Source organism: Rousettus aegyptiacus, unplaced genomic scaffold, assembly GCF_014176215.1.
Source record: "Rousettus aegyptiacus isolate mRouAeg1 unplaced genomic scaffold, mRouAeg1.p scaffold_m13_p_12, whole genome shotgun sequence".
Lineage (NCBI taxonomy): Eukaryota > Metazoa > Chordata > Mammalia > Chiroptera > Pteropodidae > Rousettus > Rousettus aegyptiacus.
The window spans coordinates 50,960,499-50,983,734 of NW_023416287.1; the positions used below are offsets into that span (position 1 = coordinate 50,960,499).

Below are 23,236 nucleotides of genomic sequence, written 5' to 3' on the forward strand. Positions count from 1 at the left end.
CGTCGAATAAGTGAATGTTTTAATATAACTAATAATTTGTATTTTAAATTTAGGATCATATCATAAATACTGTTTCGTGTCCTTACTTTGATTTTTATTTACTCCAGAAAATAATTTTTTTATTTAAAAAATATAGATTTTGATAACTTCATAATGATATATGTACATATGTACCATAATTTACGCAATCTTTCTCCCATATTTTATTTTGCATTTTTGCTCTAATATTATTGTGATATACAGTTTTACTTTTATCATGGGTACTTCCTTAGCATGTAATCCTATAAGAGGAATTACTGGGACATAGAATGTAAACTTAAAACAATTATTAACCTTTTTTTTTTACCAGACTTTTATTATTTAAAAAATGATATTTCATTGAATTACAAAGGTTAGTTGTTCATCTAGAACATTCGGAAAGCAGATAAACAAGGTACAGAGAACACTGAAAAGAAATTTTGTTATAATCCTGCACCTAAAGACGACTTCATTTAAGATTTTGATATATATATAATTTTTGTTTTTTATTTCCATTAAATTTTACCCAAAAGGATCATTTTGTTCTCTAAACTGCTTTATTTCCACTTAGTTGTATAATATTAACTTAATCTTTCTCCGCCATTAACAATCTGCTACAATGTCATTTTATGGCCACTTATTAAAATGACATGTGTGTATAATGAGTATAGTTAACTTGCTGCTAGTGGATTTTTAGTTTGTTTCCAATGTTTCATTGTTATGAGGGATTCTAGGATAAAAACTCGTGTTTGTATCCCTTTGGCACATCCACCGTATTGGTATTAAGACGGATTCCGAGGAGGAGAATTGCTCGTTCAAACCATATGTGTAATTTTTAAGGCTTTTGACATATATTTCCACATTGCCTTCTTACAGGTTTTACTAACGGACATTAATACCAAAAAGAGGTATGAAAGTGAGAGGAGATTATAAAAAATTCTTCAAGTCATTTACCTTAAAATTAACCAGATCATCTTCTAGAGAACCTGTACCTGTTCACTATTCCATGAGAGAAGTAGATGTTCGCCAGAAATCTCCCTGGGAGTGGGATGTACTCATAGTCTGTTCTGAAACAGGAAAAGCTGACTGTGGAGTGGTTGGATGCTTTTACTGAATGCTCACAGAACATGAGAGAGAGGCTCTTATTAGTTGCCTGCTTCTTGGGTTTATCTTCAATTAAATTGTATTGTTTTTCTATCACTAATTGTTTCAAGAAGTGTCATTGTGTTTGTCTTTCCAGTGTCTTCAGTGGCTACACAGAACACGTGGTCTTGGAAACAGTACCTGGAAGAACAGAAGGCTATAGCAGCACCCGTTGAACTGTTTTCCAAGGTGAACCACTGAAGGTCTTATATTTTTGCAAGGAATCAATACTTAAGAGAATTAATGAAAATAAAATTGTTTGTCTAGATAGTATACAAGCTTATTCGATTTGTAGTTGCTGGGAAATGACATAACAAAGCTAACTAAAGCCTTATTGCTTCAGAGTGTGTGTGCCCAACCTGGACTCCTGGGTTTGAAACCCAGCGCTACCACCTACCAGCTCTATGACCTTCAGCAAGTCATTCAGTCTCTCTGCACCCCAGTTTCTTCATCAGTAAAGTAGGGAAAGTACCATATCTACTTCCTTGGGTTGTTTGAGGAGTAAATCAGTGGTACATGTAAAAGACATAGGCTGCAACATACACAAAATAAACACTCAATAAATGTTAGCATTTCTTTTTATTAGCTGATATTGCTTGCCTTTGTCCATCCAAGGATCAAGCTAGAGGGATCTGTTTTGATGTGTTGCATGGATGTGGTGGGTCAGGCAACATGTTAGAGGAGACAGCGAGACCTCTAAATTCTATCCTACTTGTAAAGATACACAGAGCAGCCTATGTGAACTTGCTTGATCATGTGACTGCTGTTCCTGGGGACTTACAGCCTCAGAGGATCATCTTTACCCAAGGTACCAAACCTTCTGTTGCCTTATTCTTCTTAGCCTGTGTTTTCAGTATTTTAGGAGCAATGTGTGTAAAAAATTGTCAGATTTGCATCATTATATTGCAGTTTAACCAGCAGCAAGAAGCTAAAATTTTTTATTTGCTTTACTTTTCATGCCATCTATTGAATTACATCTAGTGCTTTTTAATATGTGAAAGGGCTAATAATTGTAATCCTGGACATGGCACTTGAATAGGGGAGAAGAGGCACGAACAAGGGAAGAGAGAAACCAAGTGCTGGCACCTCACATTTAAGAAATTCTAAATATCTTCCTTTTTGTTCTCAACCCAGTCTTCACATCAGATACTTTTGTGACGCTTTGGAAAACACAGATGTGTGGATATTCCCAAGACCTAGTACATTGGAAGCTTGACTGTGGAGCGGGATGGAGTGGGAGGGTAGGGCTTGGAAATCTGTAGGTGGGGACCTCCTCAGGGCTTCTGCGTGCAGGGCAGAGGTCCGCTATGGAAGAAGGTTTTAAGGACTGTGCAAAGCCTGCTTAGGAGTCAGGTCCTTCCTACCCCACAGTGCTGCCAATTGATGAGACTTAGGGAGTTTGTTCCACCAAAACCATGTAAGTTATGTAGAGAAGGGATCTCTTCTTCCTTTTCTTTCATGTTTCCTCACAGTGCCTACTCTGTTGAGTAAGCTCATGTGGTTATTTGATGTTGAATAATTTCCGTTAACCCTCCTCTGAGTACAGAAGGTCTTTAAAGGGGATTTACAGTGACCGGGGCAGTCCAGTATAACTCGTGGGCCACCCTTTCCCTCTCTCCCTGTGCCCATCCTATGCTGTTGCTGTGGTGGTCACTGCAGATCAGGAGGATATAGTAGGCCAGGTCAGGAGTTGGCCAAAGCCTGGCACGTGCCATGAATCCTGAGGGCAGATATAGTCCAGCCAGGGTCCAGTATGTAAGGTTCAACCAGAGGAACAGGCTAGGCTTAGATGGGATCACTCACTGTCCAAGGTCTTAAGGCAGCCAGAAGCCATGTAGCAATAGTTAGTGATTGAAGTTAGAACTTAGATGTAACAAAATTGATCATGAATTAAGCAGTGTCTTAGGAATTAGACCTGTGCTTTGTCCTCATATCAGGATCTTAGGACACAGAAGTTCTCTTACCTTCACTCAGAATTGAAGCTAATATTGTGTGTGTTAGGGGTGAAATTTGTTCTGATTTCCAGAATAAGGCAAGTTTTGGCTGATGACAGCAAAGTGTTAGATTCTGTCTAGCTCCTGTATTTTCCCTCTCATCTCAGCCAGTCAATATGTTAACATTATTTCTCAGTTTCTTCTTTAAGCTCCGTTAAGGTTCATCAACTAGTGTAAGAACACCTGCAGAAGAAAGAATTTCTCCTCTAGATTTTCTCTTATGATCTGGTGTTAACTGGAAAATCATAAAGGGGGAAAATGTGGGATTTCTGTTCCTGAAATAAATCCTTTTGGCAGTATCTGATGCTGTGTAGTAATTAGCTATGGGTCATATAACTCTGCTCCCTCAACTGTATAGAAATCATGCAAAAGGAGTATTAGAGAGCACTGAGAGGACAGTCTCAGGACATGTAAAGACAGGAGTGGGTTCTCTTTGGAGAAACTGCCTGTTGAGTGGAGATGAGCAGTGAGCGGGGAATGCAGTCTTTGTTGACTCTTTGGCTTATGATACGAATTAAACTATGACTTTCCTAGGCTTTTGAACTCTAATGTTTGTCAACTCTGAAAGTGACAGTGAGTGTTAATATACAAGAAAGCAGATGCATCTGACATGTTAGAGTGCCTTTCTCTTTACTCATAATTTAACAGTCAAGCTAGTCACATTTTTTAAGGTTCTGTGTGTGTGAAGCACCATAGTGAAACCCTAAGGAGATTGTGACATGGTTTCTTAAAATCTTGCCATATAGTTGGGATATGAGATGTGCTCATAAAGCACAGGAACAGTGTGAGGTAGAATTTTAACAGTCAGTGGAATGTACAGGTAATGAGTTTACTAGATGTTCCATGCTGAGAGGAGACCTCATTTGACCCTGAATGAGAAGAATGAAGCTTACCAATTATTATGTCTGGTTTGTCCTGATGACCTAAGAAGATGCTTGGGTTTAAGACAGTGTTACTCTAACTCGGCATTTACATTCTAAGATGGAGTAAGCACGGTTTATAATTAAAAATAGTTTTCAATAGGACCAAAAGACAGATGGTTCCTGCCAGCCTTCCAAAAAGGAGCATCAGACTGAGCTCAGTTTTGTTTTGACATTGTGTTCTTGACTATTAATGTCCATTTTCATGGTGTAAATATTACAATAATGGTATTTGAGTCAGGCAGATGAGAAGGAACTCTTCAGTTTTTGATACCAAAATGCTGAAAATAACACTTAAAATAGTTTGTATATCCTAAATGGAAAACTATCAAAAGACACTAAAGTATTGCTTTACTTTTAATTTATAATTTCCATCTTAATATTTAAACTGTAGAAGATATACCAATGACATACAGACACACACATGCATACTATCATTTTGATAATGCGAATCAGATATGTATTCTATCAAGAAAATGTGTGTACATATTTTTAAGGAGAGTACCCTTATTTTGTTTGCACACCAGTTTTTACATATATATAGGTCCATTTTAAGTTTCTTTTTGTACAAGAGAAAGTAAAATGTTTTATATTTTATAATATATTTTACCATATGGGATAATGAATATACAAGGCTATAAACACCTTCTGTTGACAGAAAATTTTAACACATTTCTTCTTCATTACCAGTGAAATGTGCCTATCTTAATTTGATTTAAACTTTAAAATATTTTTTCTTTTGTTTTGAGGCTGATGTTGAAATATTTTCTCTCTTATCCCTTCCTGCCCGCCATCTAACCTCTCATATAATTTCCTAAGGCATCCTTTTCACCCTGTTGCCCATGACATCAAGTCCAAATATGTCAGCCAGAATCAGAGGCCCCAGTCTAGCCCCACCCCCCACCCCCTTCCCGCAGATGCGCATTAGCACGAAGCTTCTTCCATGCCTGTCACGATGGTCCACACACTGGCTCCTTCTGATTGTTGCCTCCACTTGACATTTCAGAATTTTAACCCACGTTTGAAAACTTCTTTGTCTCTTCTTGCTCTCTGAACCTCATGGGTTCATGTCCCCTCTGAGATCCTCCTCTTTTCATGCACCTGTCACAGCTTGTCCACTCTGACCCATCAGCGTGGACTTACCAGGTAGCTGCCATCTCTCCAACTCTTATGGTAGGAGTGAGGATCAGGAGATAGCATAGGAGTTCCACAAAGACCACATGCCTGCTCCTAATGCTACTTGCCTATGAGCTCCTAATGCTACTTGCCCAGATCTCCACCTGTACCAGCCCCAGACCTCTGGAGGCAGATCACATCTGTAGCATTGTCAGGTGTCTGACCAAGGGAGCACAGCCTAAACTGTCTGTACTGGTGAAAGCAAGTTGCTCAAGATGCACATCCCTGTTGTCCTTACTTACCAGCCCAGAAAGCTCTCTTTTTATCCCCAGACAGATGTTCCTCTCTTGCCAGCCAGTATTGGATTGCAGTGTGGATATGCTAACCACATGCTTTGGCCCCTGCAAAGCAGGGACACTTAAAAATTTTGTATTTCAGAACAAAATAAAAGTCATCATGAGTAAAGTTAAAACTCTCTTGGACTTTTTAACCTTTTGTAGTTTAGTAATATATTTTTAATTTGAATTCTGTATAGCTATGGTGTAATAATTTCCTTTTGCTCCTGTAACAAATTACCACAAACTTAGTGGCTTAAAGCACACAAATTTATTATTGTTAAGTTCAGAAAGTCAGAAGTCTAAAATGGGTCATCAGGGCTATGTTCCTTCTGCAGGCTCTAGGGGAGAATCTGTTTCTTTGCTTTTTCTAGCTTCTAGAGGCGTTCCAACCTGTTTCCATCACAATGATCCTTCTGCTATCCTCTTATAAGGACCCTTGTTGTTGACATTGGGCTGACCTAGGTATTTCAGGATAATCTCTCTTCTCGAGATTCTTCACTCAATCACATCTGCAAGATCCCTTTTGCCATGTAAAGTACCACATTCACAGGTTTCGAACACTATTGTGCCGACCACAGTACCATCCCCTTTCCATTGGCGATTCTGATCTGTTACTGCCCCTGGTGTGAGTGACTGCTCATGCATTGTCTTCCTTCCGTTATTCTTCTGTGACCTCTGCAACCCATCACTTTGCCTGTGTAAACAAGTGACACACTATCCTTAACAACTCGGAACATTGTTTGCTCTTCCCTCCAGCCAGAATGGACACCTGCCTCCCTCTGTGGCTTCCACGTCCCAAAAGCACACTGTCCCGTCTACAAGACTCACTTGTCCATCCTTCAAGGTCAGTAGGCCCAGTTTTCTCATAGCTCCCCACCCACTCTTTATCACCCTTTCACTGCCACACCCAGCCTTCCCCCTTTTTAGGTCTGGGCCACCTCATTATTAACGTTTCCACTCTTGTTACTTCATTCGTGTGTGTGTATGTGTCCACTCACACCACTATCCTTCTTGCACCTGCCCTCTTCCCTGCCATCCCACTTCCACCTGCAGTCATGTTCTCATCCTTGGACATTCCTTCGCCCAGGTTATGGTTCACCTGACTCCATAGTGCCTTGAGCACCACCACCCAGGGACCTGAATCTCCTTCCCTTTCAGTTCAGTCCCTCTGCTCTGTGGCCACACTTGCATAAGTCAGAATTGAATCTCTTCTACAGTGTCGAACCTTAAATCTTACCATCTGACCTTGTCCACTGTCATTCCACTATACTAGTCTTTCTTTAAACTAAAGTTTATTTGTTGAATTCTTCCTTTTTCTTTCTACAATCTTCACATTTGCTCCAATTCAGTCTGGAAACCTGATTCCATCATTTCAGCCATTCTCTTGCCAAGATCTTCAACTTTCTTGTCCCCTAGTCACCCTTTACACAAACACACACACACACACACACACACACACACACACACACACACACAATATCTGCCAAAATCTTGGCTTTGGGTGAATAATGTTTGCCTTTGAACTTCTGTACTGAGTCTGCTAAGCACTTCTAGAGAAGAACCATGAAGCCTTGCAAATTGATGGTCCTGCAAACCCACAGTCTCCATTGAGTTGGGCAATGCCTGGTCATCCTTCTGGGTTGTCAGGTTGCACATTCCCTATTTCCTAAGAGGGTAGATCTCTCAGCCATCTTTCCTCACTCCCAGCAGGAAGTAGTCACTCCTCTGATGGATATGGAGTTACCCCCTTCTATTTCTTCCTGCAAACCTCTCGCCACACTTATTCTCACCTCCTCCCCTTTTATACTGGAAGAAGTGTCCTCCTGTTGCTCATCCCTTTGCCTGTGCTCTGGATCCCTCCCATTTATATTTTTCTAGAGACTTCAGTCAACCAGTTATCTCATGTCTTGCTCGTAAGTTAACTTTGCTTCTCTTCTGAGCCTTTCCCTTTAGAGCCTTTCCCTTAAGTCTGTTCCATCTTTAAGAAAAAATACTGTCCCTTTATTCTGGATTTTCCTCTTTAACTCATCTCCTTAGGCCAGTTCAGCTTCTTGAAATTTTAGACTTCATTTTCTCTTTTCCTGATTTTTCTAACCTTCTCCAACTCCTACAACCTAGCCTTACTCCTGCCATTGCTTCAAACTGTGCTCACAAAAGTGACCTTCACGATTTGACAGCCAGACACCTGTTAAGCCCCATCTTATACTCTCTCCACTCCAGAACACTATCTACTGTCAGATTCTGATTTCGCTTATTCCTAGCCACTCCTTGCCTGCCCCCAGCCCCATGGCTCCCTGGCCATCTCATCTACGTCTTTAACTTCCATTCCACCTAGATTCAATGGAGTTTATAACCTCCTGGATCTTCCTCTTGGTCTTCTCACCTGTATGTCACATATTTCTTAACACTCAATAAATTCAAACTGGACTCATCTTCTCAGCCTCCTTCCACATGTCACCTCCTGGGCTCCTTGTCCCTAGGAACAGCCCTCTTGAGTCCTTCCTCGCTCTTTGCTCTGTGGCTTGATAATGTAGAGTCTGCTCAAGTTTTGCCTCTTAATTCTTCAGTTCCTACTCTCTGTCCTTATCACTACTGCCTAATTTAGGAATAAGCCCTGTTTTTTTTTTATTTATTTTTTTTCACATAAATTGTAGCAAAGGTTTCTTAAATGAGGTCTCTCTATCCAAGCTGGTCCCACCTTTAGCTCTTCTTGCACACTTTTGTGATAATGATCTTTGTAAGTGAAGTTCTTTTTATCATTTTTGTACTAACATGTTTGCTAATTTTTATGCCTTTCTGTATAATTACCTGTAGGTATATTTTCTCTCTTGGTAGAATTATAATCTTGGAGACTGACATTTGTCCTTGCTCTGTGGTTCTCTGGCAGAAGTGCACTTTTGAACACCTGTCGTTTGCTTGGTGCTTTCACACATGCTGCCTCACCGAGTCCTTCCAGCCACTTTTCCCTCACTTTATAGAAGGGCTCTATGATGCCCTTCTCTGACCCTTAGTTTATTTAACCAAAAATGGCAGGTAATATCACTCACTTCTCAGAGACTGCTGAAGAATCACATATGAAAGATATGAGTGTCAGCCTACTACATTGTCTGACATAGTTTATTAAATGCAATTACTTCTTAAAATTACTCTTTTCTCAGATCTCAGACTTTTGCTCTCCCTATTCTCTGTGTCATTCTTGGTAGCATTCATTCATTCTTCCTACTCATTCTTGTCAGGACTTACCGCAGTATGACCACAATACTGCTCCTGCCTGCCCTCCATGGAGCATGCCCTACCAATTGAGGGTATTTGGATTTTGGTTTCATGTTCTTCTGTACTTCAGGATGAGTGACCAGTCTGGAAAACACCCATCATTTATTTGAGCTTCATCTCATATCTTAATGTTGGCATATATTGGTGTTCCAGATCTTTCTCTCTCTCATTATAATGTTGTTCTTTGTGCTTGTACAGTTGATGACTTGCTGATTTCATGATGAAAACAAACATTTCCTCATTTGATTCCCTTTCCTAAAATAAGGCAAAATTGTTATGTAAGCTTTGGTATTCCAGCTTTTCCTCCCCTGCTTCCTTCAGTGACATCTTAGTCTTAGACATACCTTATTCATGTTCTTGTATCATACTCTCTTTTTCCCCATTAAAATCGATCATAATCTACTGCAATTTTGGAAAGAAATATTCTGTTTCCAAATAAGGAAACTCCAGCCATCTGTAGGATGATAGGGTAGTATTTGGTGGCAAGCCGAACAAAGACACCTTTCTGGTTTAAGCTAGACCTGAGATAGCATTTACTTGAACACATTCATGTTCCCTCTAAATCCCCCTTCCTCGAATTCCAAACAAAAGGAATAACTTTCTCTCTAAATGTAACTTCTTCATCCAGACCTGAATTATATTTTTAAAATATGATTTTTCTAAATATAGCAGTACATTGAATAGAATTTGGAGAACGTGTGTGTGTGTGTGTGTGTGTGTGTGTGTGTGTGTGTGTGTGTGTTGTTGTTGTTTAAAGTGTAGATTTGTATTTCAGTCTGCAGGTGCAGGAAGATGCTGCTGTGAAAATTCATATTTTTTATAATCCCCTGTAAAACTATGTGAGACACCTAGCACCTTTCCAACCAAAACAATTCAGTCAGATGTCAATTTATTTGTGCTTTTAACATGCCTCCAAATTTTTTGATAATCACTGAGGGTACTATATTATTTTTAATATAGATCTTTAAAAAATAATTCAAATATTAATCTTGAGCCACATGATTACCGTGCATGGCTTTTTTAGTGGTTGTAAAACTGTAATGAAATATGTCATCTTATAATGAGATACATTATCTCATTATATTATTCTGATAAGCTTAGAATCAAATATAGTCTCAGTCTGTATGCTTTTTTATATGTATTGTTTCCCCCCCCCCCTCCTTTTCTGGTTTAATTGAAACATAATAGAAAATTAGTTGCTCATATTTACATTGTAAAGTTTAGTGAATTTTTATTCAATTATAGTTGGCATACAATAATATACCAGTTTCAGTTGTACAGAAGAGTGATCAGAGATCCACATAACTCTCAAAGTGATCACCCCACTAAATCTAGTACTCCTCTTCCCCTTTACATATTTATTACAATATTATTAACCATCTTCCCCATGCTACACTCTACATCTCCATGTCAGTTCTGCAACTATCCATTTGTACCTCTTAATCCTTTTGCCTTTTTTTTTTTGCCATTTCACCAACCCCCTCTTAATCTGATAGCCCTCAAAATATTCCATGTATCTATGAATATATTTATGTTTTTGTTGTTTATTTTGCTCTTTAGATTTCACATGTACGTGGAATCATGTGATATTTGTCTTTCTCTGTCTGCCTGTTTCATTCAGCGCAATACCCTCTAGGTCCATCAAGGCAATATCTTTTTCTATTCCCTTCCTTCTAGTCTGTGTGTATCTTTTAATCTATCTTTTGATTGGAGCACTTAATTCTTTCCCATTTGAGATACCCATTCCTGTTGATAGGAATGTAGTTATTACTATTCTTTATTCCTGTTTTTGATACATGTTTTTTCTTCTTAAAGAAGCCCCCCCCAACATTTCCTGTAATACTGGCTTGGTGTTGATAAATTCCTTTAGCTTACTTTTGTCTGGGAAGCTCTTAATCTGTCTTTCAGTTCTAAATGATAGCTTTGCTGGATTAAGTATTTTTTGTTATAGATCGTGGGTTTTCATCACATCGAATATTTTATGCCAAACCCTTCTGTGCTGGCAAGTTTCTTTTGAGAAATCAGCTGCCAGTCTTATGGGTGTTCCCTTGTAGGTAACTAACTGCTTTTTTCTTACTGCTTTAAGATTTCCTCTTTGTATTTTACCTTTGACATTTTAATTATGATGCATCTTGGTGCTGGCCTCTTTGGGTTCATCTTTTTGGGGACTTCCTGAGCTTCTTGGGGTTGTATGTTTATTTTCTTCACCAGGTGAGGGAAGTTTTCCATCGTGAGCTCTTTGACATCTTGTTTTCCTTCAGGTGCCTCTATGACATGAATATTTTTACATTTAATAGTAAAATTATTATTATTGTCTTGGCTTCCTTTTTCTTGCCATTCTGATTGAGTATCCTTGGCTTCCCCATTGTCTATATCAGAGGTTTGATCCTTTTCTTTATCCACTCTGGTTATTTCATCTAATATACTCTTCATCTCAGATAATGTGTTCTTCGTTTCTGACTGGTTCCCTTTTATAATTTCCATTTTCATTTTTATGTTTTTTATCTGTTTATTAAAGTTCTCGCTGAAATCATCTACACTTCCCCTAAGTTCCTTAAACATTTTTATAACCAGTGTTTTGAACTCTGCATCTGTTAGATTGCTTGACTCCATTATTTCTGGATCTCTGTTCTGTTCTCTCCTTTAGTTTCTGTTTCTTTGTCTTCTCATTTTGGCTGCTTTTCTGTGTCTGTTACTATGTACTAAGCAAAGTACCTAAGTCTCCTGGTCTAATTAGTGCAGCTGTGTGAAGTAGGTGTCCAGTGGCTCAGCCCTGAAAGGGGTTCAGCTGCAGGCCAAATAGCCCAAGCCCCTGCCCCTCCAGGGCTACCTTTTAAGATTCAGCAAGCAATCCACAGATGCTGTGCTTACAGTTACCTCAAAAGGCCACACCAGAAACGGAGGCCAGCTGCCTCCATTGTGTCTTGGCGCTCAGCTAAGAGCACTTGACTCACTGAGGGCACACCTGGATGTGGCTTGGGTGAAGCCTGGAGTTGGGGGAGGCAGAGTTTCAGGGAATCCTCTGGGTGGAGCGACCTCTGTTATCCAGTTTGATGACATCTCAGCTATGATGGCTCCTGTGCGGGCACACTGGTAGGGGGAGGGCTCAACAGAGGAATAGTGGACACCACTAGTATTTCTGTCTGGGAGAGAGTCTTGCCTCTGGGCCTCATTCTGACAACTCAGTGTTCCCCTGTAAGTCCCTGGTTCCCCGCCCCTCCTCAGCAGCCAACTCTGCACTGGTGCTCAGGGCGAGCAGGTCTGTCACCATGAAAATCCGCTCGCGAGCATGGCCCCTTTAAGAGGCGTCTGTGGCTGCTGGCTGCTGCTACTACAGTCTCTGTCCCACTCAGCTGCTCAGGACAGGGCAGCCTTGCAGCCTGTGTCCTCGCCCCCTCCCACCTTCTACCATTGACGGTCGATTAATTATTTCTCTCTCTAGTTGTAGTGCTTCTGTTCATCTAGATCCCAGGAGACTTTCCTTGCTGTTGCTCTGTGTTTCTGTCACAACTTTAATTTGGGAGCAAGAGGGATGAACAAAACTTCTATATCATCTATGCCATTTTTTTCTCCTGTATGTTCTTTTAATTTGACTAAAGTGTTTGCTTGTTTATTTGTTTTTGTCTTCTGTATATATTTTGTTGCCTCCAGTTTTAAGATAACTTCATTGGTGTTTAACACTTTTCCCAGAAAAAAAAATCTTTTTTGAAAAAATATGTGTGTATTATATTTGAATGTTTGCCTGCCTGGGGTTTAAATCTCGTCATATTGAGGGCAGAGAAGGAAGTTTTAAAACTAGAATGTGACCTTACAGTGTTAAGTTATTTAAACTGATTAATTGCCGGGACTCTGAAGAACAGTGAATTCCCCTTCATGTTCATTTCTCGTATTCTCTAAAGCTCTGAGGCCTGGCGCAAAACTGAAGATATGTTCTGATCTTATGGCTCAGACACTTTCCCCACATCTTAAAATGGTGTGACTCAAAGTACCAGGAGAACTATGAAATGCTTTAGTAGATCTGAAGTAGTGGAGCAGTACAGCTAGATCAGGGCTGCCTTTTCTTCTCCAGAGAAGCTTGAAATCCCTGTAAAGGCTGTTTATCTGTAGTTCCAGCTGGAAGCTGAATATCATGTGCAGAGCTGTTCAGGAGAAGAGAAATTAAAAGAAAATAGTGGAATTCAGTTTCCACAGTTCTTCTTTAGTTAAATGAAATTTATTCTTGTCTTTTTTTCCCCTGGGGGAGTTTAGTCCTTAAGGGAAAAAAATATGTGAGTTTATTGTTTTAGATGCTAGACTCAGAGGATCTGTGAAATCAGTGATGGCTAATGAATTATCAAACAACTTTTGAAGTTATTTTTAAAAGTTCCATCTATGCAGTTATTTTATACTGTGTGGGTTCTTTCTCTTTGTTCATAATGGTCTTTGTTGGTAAGTATTTCACCTACTCTGGTATGTGCTGTTTTTGTTTCTGAGACTACAATTCAGTCAATGGTCAGGTTCTATCTGTCTGTCTGTCTGTCTGTCTATCTATCTATCTATCTATCTATCTATAGAGAGATCTATAACGCTATATATACACATATATATATGTATGCCATCTCTATAGATATATCTATATATCTATCTATATATCTCTATATCTACCTATCTATATCTATCTATCATCTATCTACCATCTATCTATCTATCTATCTATCTATCTATCTATCTATCTATCTCTATCATCTCTATCATCTATCTATCTATCTATCTATCTATCTATCTATCTATCTATCTATAGAGAGAGGGCATTATATACACATATAGAGGGATATGTAGTCTATCTAAACTATCTATTATCTATCAGCTAAACTTCTTACTATCAACAGGTCATTAGGTTCTGGGGAAATCAGAATTTTTGAATCTGAGATTGTAATAGAATAGATTTAAAAACAACAGTAGGAGTTATATTCACCAACTTACTAAAATATGTTCTTGTGTCATGAATTCTATGTTCTCAGTTTGTAGAATGCCTCTTAGTATAAGCTTGGCAGCAGTTTGGAATTCAGAGCTAATCTATGAAAAATGTTCAAAATAGCAAGGAAGTAGTCTCTAAAATGAGGATTTATAAATACACAATCAGCCATCCTTCACTGCCATCCTAACTGAAGCTTTGCAGCAAGTTATGTTTAATTATGTAGGTGATGATTTCTCCCCATTAGCCTAACAAATAGATGGCAAAAATAGGCGTCACTTTGAAAAGCAGAGTTTGAAGCGTGCACTGCTGCCTGGTCTGTAGATGCATGATGAACAGCTGCAGTGAACTGCTGTGTTCTGCTTATTGAAGCCTCCTAAATGTGTTAGTCAGTGGATTGATTAATGACAGATTCCCTGAAAGGACAGCCACGTGGCTCTTAATCTTTTTTTAGGTCTTAGGCCCCTTTGAACATCTACTGAAAGCTATTGCTAATCTCCTTAGAGAAATGTTTATATCCATTTGCTTGCAAATTTTATATAAAATTCAGGAGGTTTCTAGAATCACTGAAGAAATCATGCATCCCTCCCTTGCCTCACCATTAAAAACAGCTACATTAAGGTGTAGTTTAAAAAGGGTAGGAAAACAAAAATGTGTGTATGTGTGTACTGTGTGTGAGAAACTATGTATGTGTGTATATTTTTTTAAGTTCTCCATTTTTTTTTCTGTGATTAAAGCAGGAGAAAACCAGAAAGGGTTCTATTATTTTTTTATATGTCCCACTGTTAGCTCAGGTGAAAGTCATAAAGCTTCTTGAGAGAAAAGCAAGGAAGGCGTTTCATAACCTCGTAGTTTGCTAGTATCTTGCAGTGAATAGACATTTATGATGAAAGATTTATTGCAAGAGACCTGTGAGAACATCGAAGCTATAACAATGCATCAGAAAGTTGGAATTGAAAAGAAGGTATGAAAATATAGTTATTCATGAGCTGTCCATAAAGTCTTTGAAAGTATCAATTATTGATAACATTGTAAAAGTAAAAATTATCATGTGATAGACAATTTGGGAATTTTTTCCAACTCTGAAACTTGAGTATCAGTTTAAATTCTCTACCTTCTTCATCCTCTGCATCTCGCCAGTCATCAGGTACTGCCCATTTTACCTCCTAAATAGTTATTGAATTTGATCCCTTCCCTTCATTCCAGCTTTTGCTCTGCATTGGCTGAGCTCTTCATTATCACTTGTCCAGGAAATTGCAGAATTCTGGTATGTAATATAACTTTGCAGAACACGGTTTGAATTTGAATTCTAGGTGTTTACTAACTGTACAAATGAAGCATTTTTGAATTTCTCTGAGCCTTTGTTTCCTCATACGTGAAATGGGAATTGTAATAGTTCCAATACAGGGAATTTAAAGGCTAAATATGCTGAGTTAAATACTGTACATGTACAAGAGGAGTTTTCAATATCAGTAGATATTGAAAGCCTCCTTAACCATCTTTCCTATTTCTAGCTTTGCTACTTTTCTAATTAATTCTTCACACTGCCTGTAATAAGATTTCTATAAAATGCAAGAATGTCTTTTCCCCTCTGCTTAAAAGCATCTTTTAATGCTTTATCTACTAAAAATAAACTAAAAGATCCTTAACAAGACATACAAGGAAGGCTTCTTATGACCTGTGTCCCACTTACTCGCCTAGCATCATCATCACTTAATTGTGTTTATGTATTGATTTTTTTTAAAAAAATACAATACCATTTAAAAATTCGGACAAGACAGAAGACTGTAAAAATAAGGGGCTTACTCTCTGTTCCCCTCTTTAGGTGAACCACTTAAAATAATTTGATGTATTTACTTCTAGATTTATATACATGTAGTTATGTAGATAGGTGAATACTGTTTATATAAGTAGTTATATATTACTGGTCTATACTTGCTTTATATTTATCAGTATTTCGTGACTATCATGCCACCTGAGCAGATCCTGGTCTGCATCTTGCTTTTTTAATAGCTGCATTGTATTCATTGTATTGTGTCTATTTTTTCCCCATCTAATTTTATTTTTGTATATGCTATTGTGATAGAAATGTAAATCAATTTTTCTCCCCAAATGGAGAGTCCTGTGTCCTAATGAAATTTATGTTTACTCTCTTGATTTAAAATGCCACTTTTGTTTTATATTAAATTCCCACATATGATGGTATGGCACTGTTTCCTAACTTTTGCATCTGGGGATCATTTAATAGTCATATAGAACAGACAAAGGTTCTCAGACCACTAATTCTAGGTATTAAAAAACTCACTCTAAGTTTTAATTAAAAATTTAAAAATTATGAAGTCTTTAGTCAGTGAGTTGAACAGTGTTACTCACTGCTCATAGCCTTTCATAAATGATCTTTCAGACCGACTAGTCACCCATACACTAAAACTAGATACATATTGTGGTCTCAGACTTATTATACAACCTCTCGTGTCCCAGTTTAATCATCTATATAATGTACATAATAATATCTACTTCATAGTGTTTTCATGATGATTTAATGAGTTGATATTTATAAAGTACAGAATCTAGTCCAGAGTTAAGTGCTGCATAAGCCCTTGTTGGCTAAAAATCACCTTGAAAAAGGATAGCTCAGGCTACATAACCTTTTGTTTTCATTCTTTATTTTTCACTTCCGTCTAATGAGAAATATGTATCTAACCAATATAGGATATTGGCTATGATGGCAAGTGTTGGCTGGTTCCTCAGAGAGATCTAGATCATCCTGGATAGTCATCTCAAACATAAATTCAGATTCCTTTTGTTATATCAAATTCTAAGTCAACAATATCATACTCAAAACCTGGCAGTTTGATTCTAGCTATGTTAGAGAGAGCAGCAAATGCATTCATAACTATCTCTTTGGTTGTATTTGTCTCAGGAAAAATTGTTTCTTCATATTCCATTCTGCAGTATTTAAATTAGTTTTAGGCTACCAATAAAATGATTTTTTTTCACATTGAATGAAGAGAATCATCAAGTGTTGATAAAGATTTAAACTCTCTGTGGTCAAGCTATGTAAATCACAGTTTGCCTGCATAAGACTTCTGATATCTCACCTTTCACTTTTAAAATTGTGAAATTTTAGCACTGGAGATACATACACATTGAGGCAATTTGAGATTTTAAAGATGTTGCTATGATAAACCACTTATGAAGGCCTCTGATCCTATAGCAATAGTTTTTGCTGTTAAAAGAAATTTTGTTTTTATCATCTGCATATAAAATTCCTATGAACATTTTTCCCTTTGACAGCCATCACATGAAGATGTGGAAACCAGAGGCCTGGGGTCTTTGCCATTTTTAGCATGTTAAAAATGTGTGCCTCAGTGGCTGTGATTGCTTCCATTTATTTCAGTGTTAAGATCAGGAAAATGTTGTTGACTTGCCTGTAAATAAAATTGAATGCCTTTGGGCATTCACTTCCACTTAGTGCATCCACATTCTTCCATAACACACAGATCTAGATGATGCTCTGCCAGTGTTGGTGGCCACCAACCTTCTCCAGGCTATACAGTGGCTCAGAAATAATCATTACAAGTGTAATCTTTCTTCTCTTGCACCAGGGCTCGCAGTGATAAACAGAAAAATGTTGCCTGGAATTTCTCACATCTTTCCATCAAGTGTCCAAGAGCTGTTCACACTGTACATTTGTGACTCCGTCCACACACAAAGCAAAGATCTGCTGGCACACACATGTGATAATTAGTGCCTTTATGCACTGTATTTCATAAAAGAATTTTGCCAGTAGCCTGTCTGCTTTTCTCTAGGCATGGGGTTTTGTTTTTGTAGTTTTGGGTTTTTTTCCCCCCTAATGCTCTGACTCATTTTATTTTAAAAATAATAGTATGTAATTTGTATTTGCTTTTTCTCTGAGATATAGAACTTTGAATAATCCTTCATTAATTACAGACAAACATCAATTGTATACTATAAAGCATTATTTTGCAGTTGTTCTTGGAAAAGAAAGTGACAAAACACCTTAACTTCTGTACCTAAAAGCACATGGCATTTCTCTTGAAATGTCCTCGAAGGCTTCCATGGCCTCGAGCCATGTTTTGTTTTGCCTGTTTTGCTGCCAAATCTGTCTCCTTATACCGAACAAATGGTTGTCAGGCTGTCAGACAACTTGTGTTCTTCCTTATGCTCTACTACTAAACTATTTGAGTGACCTTGAGAAAGTCTCCTAACTTCTCTGGACTTGAGTTCATTTATCTGTAAAAGTTTTATTTAGGTCTGCAGACCTTACTGTATTTTATGACTGAATTTAGTGGGCTTACTGTTTGCTTTAAATGTGACTTCAGTTCCCTTTTTTCATCTAAAACAAAATTTTGTAAGTACAGCTATCAATTAGGTTCATAAAATATAAGATTTTTAGAAAGGAAAAAACATTAAATCTTTTTTGAATAGACCATTCAACAGAAGAGATTGATGAAAGGCAGTGATATTTCTCACTAAATATTGCTTTTCAGATTGTTAAAATAGAATGTTTTTTCTTTGAAACCTTCAAAGAATGCTGTGGCTTTTTTAGCCATATAAGTGTTCCTTGCAACATTATACAAGGCTCCTGAATGTTCAATTGAACAACCATTTTGAAATGCTGACAAGGGTAACGTTGATCATTCTAACTCCTGACTGTGAGTTATCACCAATCTCTTGAATTTATCATTCACATGTAATAAGAAAGTATAGTCTGCTCAATATAATACTGGTTCCAATTCTGCACCTTTCAGTTTTCTTAAAACATAAAAAAAAATGTTTTTTCAGCTTCCACAGCTTCTTAAATTTCCTTTCAGCATTATTAATATGCTCCCTCTGCTTCATGGTCTCTTCTTTCCCTTTCCTATAAATGCTGTAGGGGCATGTGCATGTGTGAGGTGCTTCTGAAGTTAACTGAGAAATTTCAAAGCCATGAACAGGAGGTAGTCACACAAAACTTGTTAAATAAATCTGCCAGAAAACAGTAGATGTGATAAGGCTGGTGGAGTTAAACACACACATGACATTTATTTTTGTAGAAATATTCCTGAGAAATCATTCATTCTCACCATTTCATTTTTGGGTTTTCTCATCTTTTAAGATTTTCCTTGGAAGCTTCTAAAATGATTTGTGAATGTAAGGAAGTTTTTAATGACATTTTACAAACTAACTCATAAACAATTTTAAAGCCATTTCATGTTCATATAAAAAAAGGCATGCACCCAAGTATAGATGGTGGAATAAACTATGGTGCCTGCCCACAGCGAAGTGCAGTGCAGCTGTAAAAGAATGTGACCAGTCGCTGTGATCTGAGATGGAGCGGTATCCAGGAGACATCAGGAAGTGAAAACAGCCTGTATAGTATGTTATTTTTAGTTAGAAGAAAGGGAAAATTAAGAAAAAATCATAAACATAACTGCTTATTTTAACAAAGAGGAACCCTGGAAGGATAAACCAGAAAAGAGCGAAGCTGCTCACATACAAGAGGTGGAGCAAGTGGATGGGATGTGCGGAGGAGAAACACGTCTTTGAGCTCCTTTGTGTATTGTTTTAACTTTGGAAGCATGTTAACATTCTGCATATTAAAATTAAAATTAAATCATTGAAAACTGAGAGAAAATTGAAACAAACTCCACCGTACTTCAAATGAATGCCATAACCGCACTGAAAAAAATAAAAAAGGGTGAATCCAAGTAGTTTTTAACTGTTTGCCATATTCATGGATGGCAGTGTAGGGAGGGAAAATTGCAAACAAATCCTGAACTGTATAGGTTTTAATTATAGTAGTGTGGATGAAACCATTCTGCAATTATAACAGATACAGGATTTAGCACATGAGTAAATGTGTTGACTTTGTTTTAGAGGGGAAATATAAATATGGACAGAAGAAGGCAGTATAAACCCTTTAGGAATGGATGGGAATAAAATGAATCTACTTGAACTTATGATTTATTAAAATGTATATGTATGCATAGACATATATGCATTTGTACATGTTTATGGATGTATATGTGTGTCCTTTATATAACTGTATCATGAAGGAATTGGACAACACTATAATCGTGTGATCAAAATTAACATCACCAATGAGGAGACACATGAATATCATGTGACTCCACATGTGGAATCCTGAGAACACATTATCATCCATGTAGTATACTGGCAAAAAATGTGTGACCTGAATCTAATCATGGGAAAACATCAGACAATTCCAAAATGAGGAACTTTCTATGTTAATAAAATGGAGGAGTGGAAAGAATATGTTCTTTAAAAATGTCAGTGTTATAAAAGATAAAGAAATGTTATGGAAAATGTTCCAGGTTAAGGAAGACTAAAGAGTCATATCAACTAAATTTAATATCTGACCCTAGACTGAATCCTATTCTGAATGGGGAAAATTTTTATGAAGTTTATCATTGGATAAATAGGAAAAATGGCAATATGAATAGACGATTAGTTATAGTGTTATAAAAATGTTAAATTTACAGAAACTGATAAATGAACTATTTTTTAATGTAATAGAATGTTACTATTCTCATGGAAAATATACTGCTCTGATGGAAACATATACAGTACTTAGGGTTAAAAGGCCCTGGAATGATTCAGAAAAAAATCACGTGTACATGTATATGTATGTATATTTGTATCTATATATTTGTTTCTGCATACACATAGACATATGAGAGAGGAAGCAGGTGGAAATGATAAAACAAGTGAGGTAGAATGTTATAATTAAATCTAAGGGAAGGCTAGAAGTATTCTCTGTACTATTTCATTCTTGCAACTTTTCTTTAAGTTTGACATTTTTAAGTGAAAATATTTTCAAAAGAATAAATTTTACTTTAAAATAGACATTTATATGTTAAGCAGTAATAAATAGTAAGAACATTAATGATTAAAATGTAGCTGTTAAACTAGGTTTTAATCACCATTTTCCATTAGTATACTTATAAGTTGATTTGTAATTAGAAATAAATTGACTAGTAATGTTGAATCTGCTTGAAAGACACTTTCTGTCTGTAAATTTGCTAATTTGAAACTTACTAATTGCTAATACTAATTCAGCAAGGCTATGAGAAATAAGATCACTATTTTCTTTATTAAAGAAAATAATAATAATGAATGGGAACAAATTAGTAAGTCTATTATGAAATCAATTCCATTTACAATGGCGATAAGCATTAAAGGGTACACAGAAATAAGTAGAACAAAGCATTTTTGAAGTCTATGAAAATTTAGAAAACCTCTTGGACAGAGAAAATGATTAGATTAAATGGAGAGGGGGGGAACTAGTTCCTGAATTGTAAAACTCAATATGATAAAGACTGCCCTCCAGATAGAAAGACTCATTATAAACAAATAAGAAAATGTGATATAGGCATATTAGCCAATAAACACAGTAAAAAGGCCAGAAATAGACCCGTAAGTATTTATAACAGAAAAATCTTTTCAGATCAAATGACTATTCCAAAAAATTTTGTCGACTACTTTGTTTTCCATATGTAAAAAATAGACCCTACCTCACACCATAGAAAAAAAATCAATTGCAGTTGCATCGTAGATTTAAAGGTAAAGAACAAAAGTTTTAAAGGAGCACTAGGGGAATATCTGTGTAACGTCATGTTGCAAGGGATTTCATAGACTAGATGTACAAAGTGCACAAGAAATAATTGACATATTTTACAAAGTTAAAATAAAAAAGAATCCTTTGTAACAAAGTGAGGGGCCAAGTCACAGACTGGAAATAGATTATCACTATAACCAACAAAAGATTGTCTCCAGGATATAGAAAGAGCTCCTTCAAATCATTAAGGAAAAATAGGCAAAAGGAATAAATTAGGAGTTCACAGGATATACTGTTTTATAGATGAACAATTTCAAAACACATAAAAATGATTTAACCATCTTTGAAGGCCAAATATTGAGCAATCTTCTGTCTTTAGATATATTCATGAACTTCCAAACTGGTACAGTAATTTCTTGATTGTATGCATGGCCACACCAACTGTTTTAATATCACATTGTGAAGATATTTCAGTGGCTAATGTTATATCATGAAATCTCATAGGACCAGTCCTTTCCGGAGCACGAAAACGGTTTCCAGGTTGGAATGAGATTAGAAGGCATTGACCCCCGACATCCATCTGTATTTTGTGTGCTTTCTGTAGCTGAGGTAAGAGATGGTGTTATTGTCTTGGGCTAGTTAATTGCACAGTGATAGAAGAGAATTTTCTAGAGAATAATGAATTTGAGTACTTTACAACATAAACAAGTTCCAGTACATTATAGATTTATTTTAGTCAGTGATGGGTGAAATATGTTTCTTAATGAATTCTTTTTCCTCTGAAGATTAGCTTTCTAATAAATTTTTCATCACTAGCAGTGACTCTTGATTTAATTGGTAAATAGTTTTCACCTGAGGTTGATAACAATCAGTGAATCCCACAATGTTGCACTTGTCTATTAAAAGAGACATAATTATTCAAGTTTTAGCTGAACTAATGAGAAACGCACATGAAAAATATCCATGCATATGAATGATATATTTACATAAATACATGCATTTTATGAAGATTATATAGAGTGAGGAGCCATTGATGAAAGTAAATGGCTTATAAAATGTGATATTTACTAAACATTTTATATTAGGTTGATAAAACACTTGTATGTTTTTAATAACATCAAAGATAGAAAACACCATTCACTTAATTTACTGATTGATTATAGTCATTAAACTTATATAGCATGTCTAGAGGGTGTTTTGCTCAGACCATTTTATTAATTCCTTATTGAGTATGGTAGATTTATGTGTTAGAGTCTAAATAAGGCCATACTGATTTTGGTTTCACTATATTTTAGCTTACTTTGTCTTAGGATATGAATTCAAACTAGACAGTAGGAGGTGGGATTTCTGAAAGTAATATTTGACAGTTATTGAAATAATAAACTCATCAATTAATGGACATGTAAATTGACCTCAGGTTCCTAGACTTACTACAAGGGTTCTTTTTTTTTTTTTTTTTTTTTTTTTTTTTTTGCAGAAAAAATTCTAGGTACTTGAAAGACAGTGTATTTTGTCAGCATTTTGTCTTATTCATATGTCATCTATAAATTTGTTCTATAATACAAACACATTTGAATGAGAGGATTGGTTCGTATATGTTTATGGCACTGACAGAATATATGAATATTTTGTTAATTTTGTATATCCTTTAAATGCATGACACAGCGAACGATTGAAACCATTCCGTTTTGCAGGTGTGTGGTTACCGTCTAAGGCTTCATTTCGATGGTTATTTAAGCTGCTACGATTTTTGGACCAATGCTGGTTCCCCTGATATTCATCCTGTAGGATGGTGTGAAAAAACCAAGCATGAATTGCACATCCCTAAGGGTAAGCCAGGATAGAAAGAGAGTCAGTTGTTATTTCAGTTTTATTTTAACAACATTTCATGAAAT

General features: G+C 36.7%; 1 protein-coding gene across 4 annotated transcripts in view; it reads left to right on the forward strand.

The window, feature by feature from the left end:
• The window catches only part of L3MBTL4 (L3MBTL histone methyl-lysine binding protein 4), a 382,886-nt gene that overhangs the window by 136,737 nt on the left and 222,913 nt on the right, over positions 1-23,236 (forward strand). For all 4 annotated transcript variants that reach the window (XM_016120941.2, XM_016120940.2, XM_016120939.2 and 1 more), the window contains 3 exons: positions 1,259-1,350; positions 21,846-21,950; positions 23,036-23,171. In XM_016120941.2, coding sequence (XP_015976427.1) covers positions 1,259-1,350; positions 21,846-21,950; positions 23,036-23,171 — 333 coding nt within the window. The remainder of the gene's footprint in view (positions 1-1,258; positions 1,351-21,845; positions 21,951-23,035; positions 23,172-23,236) is intronic.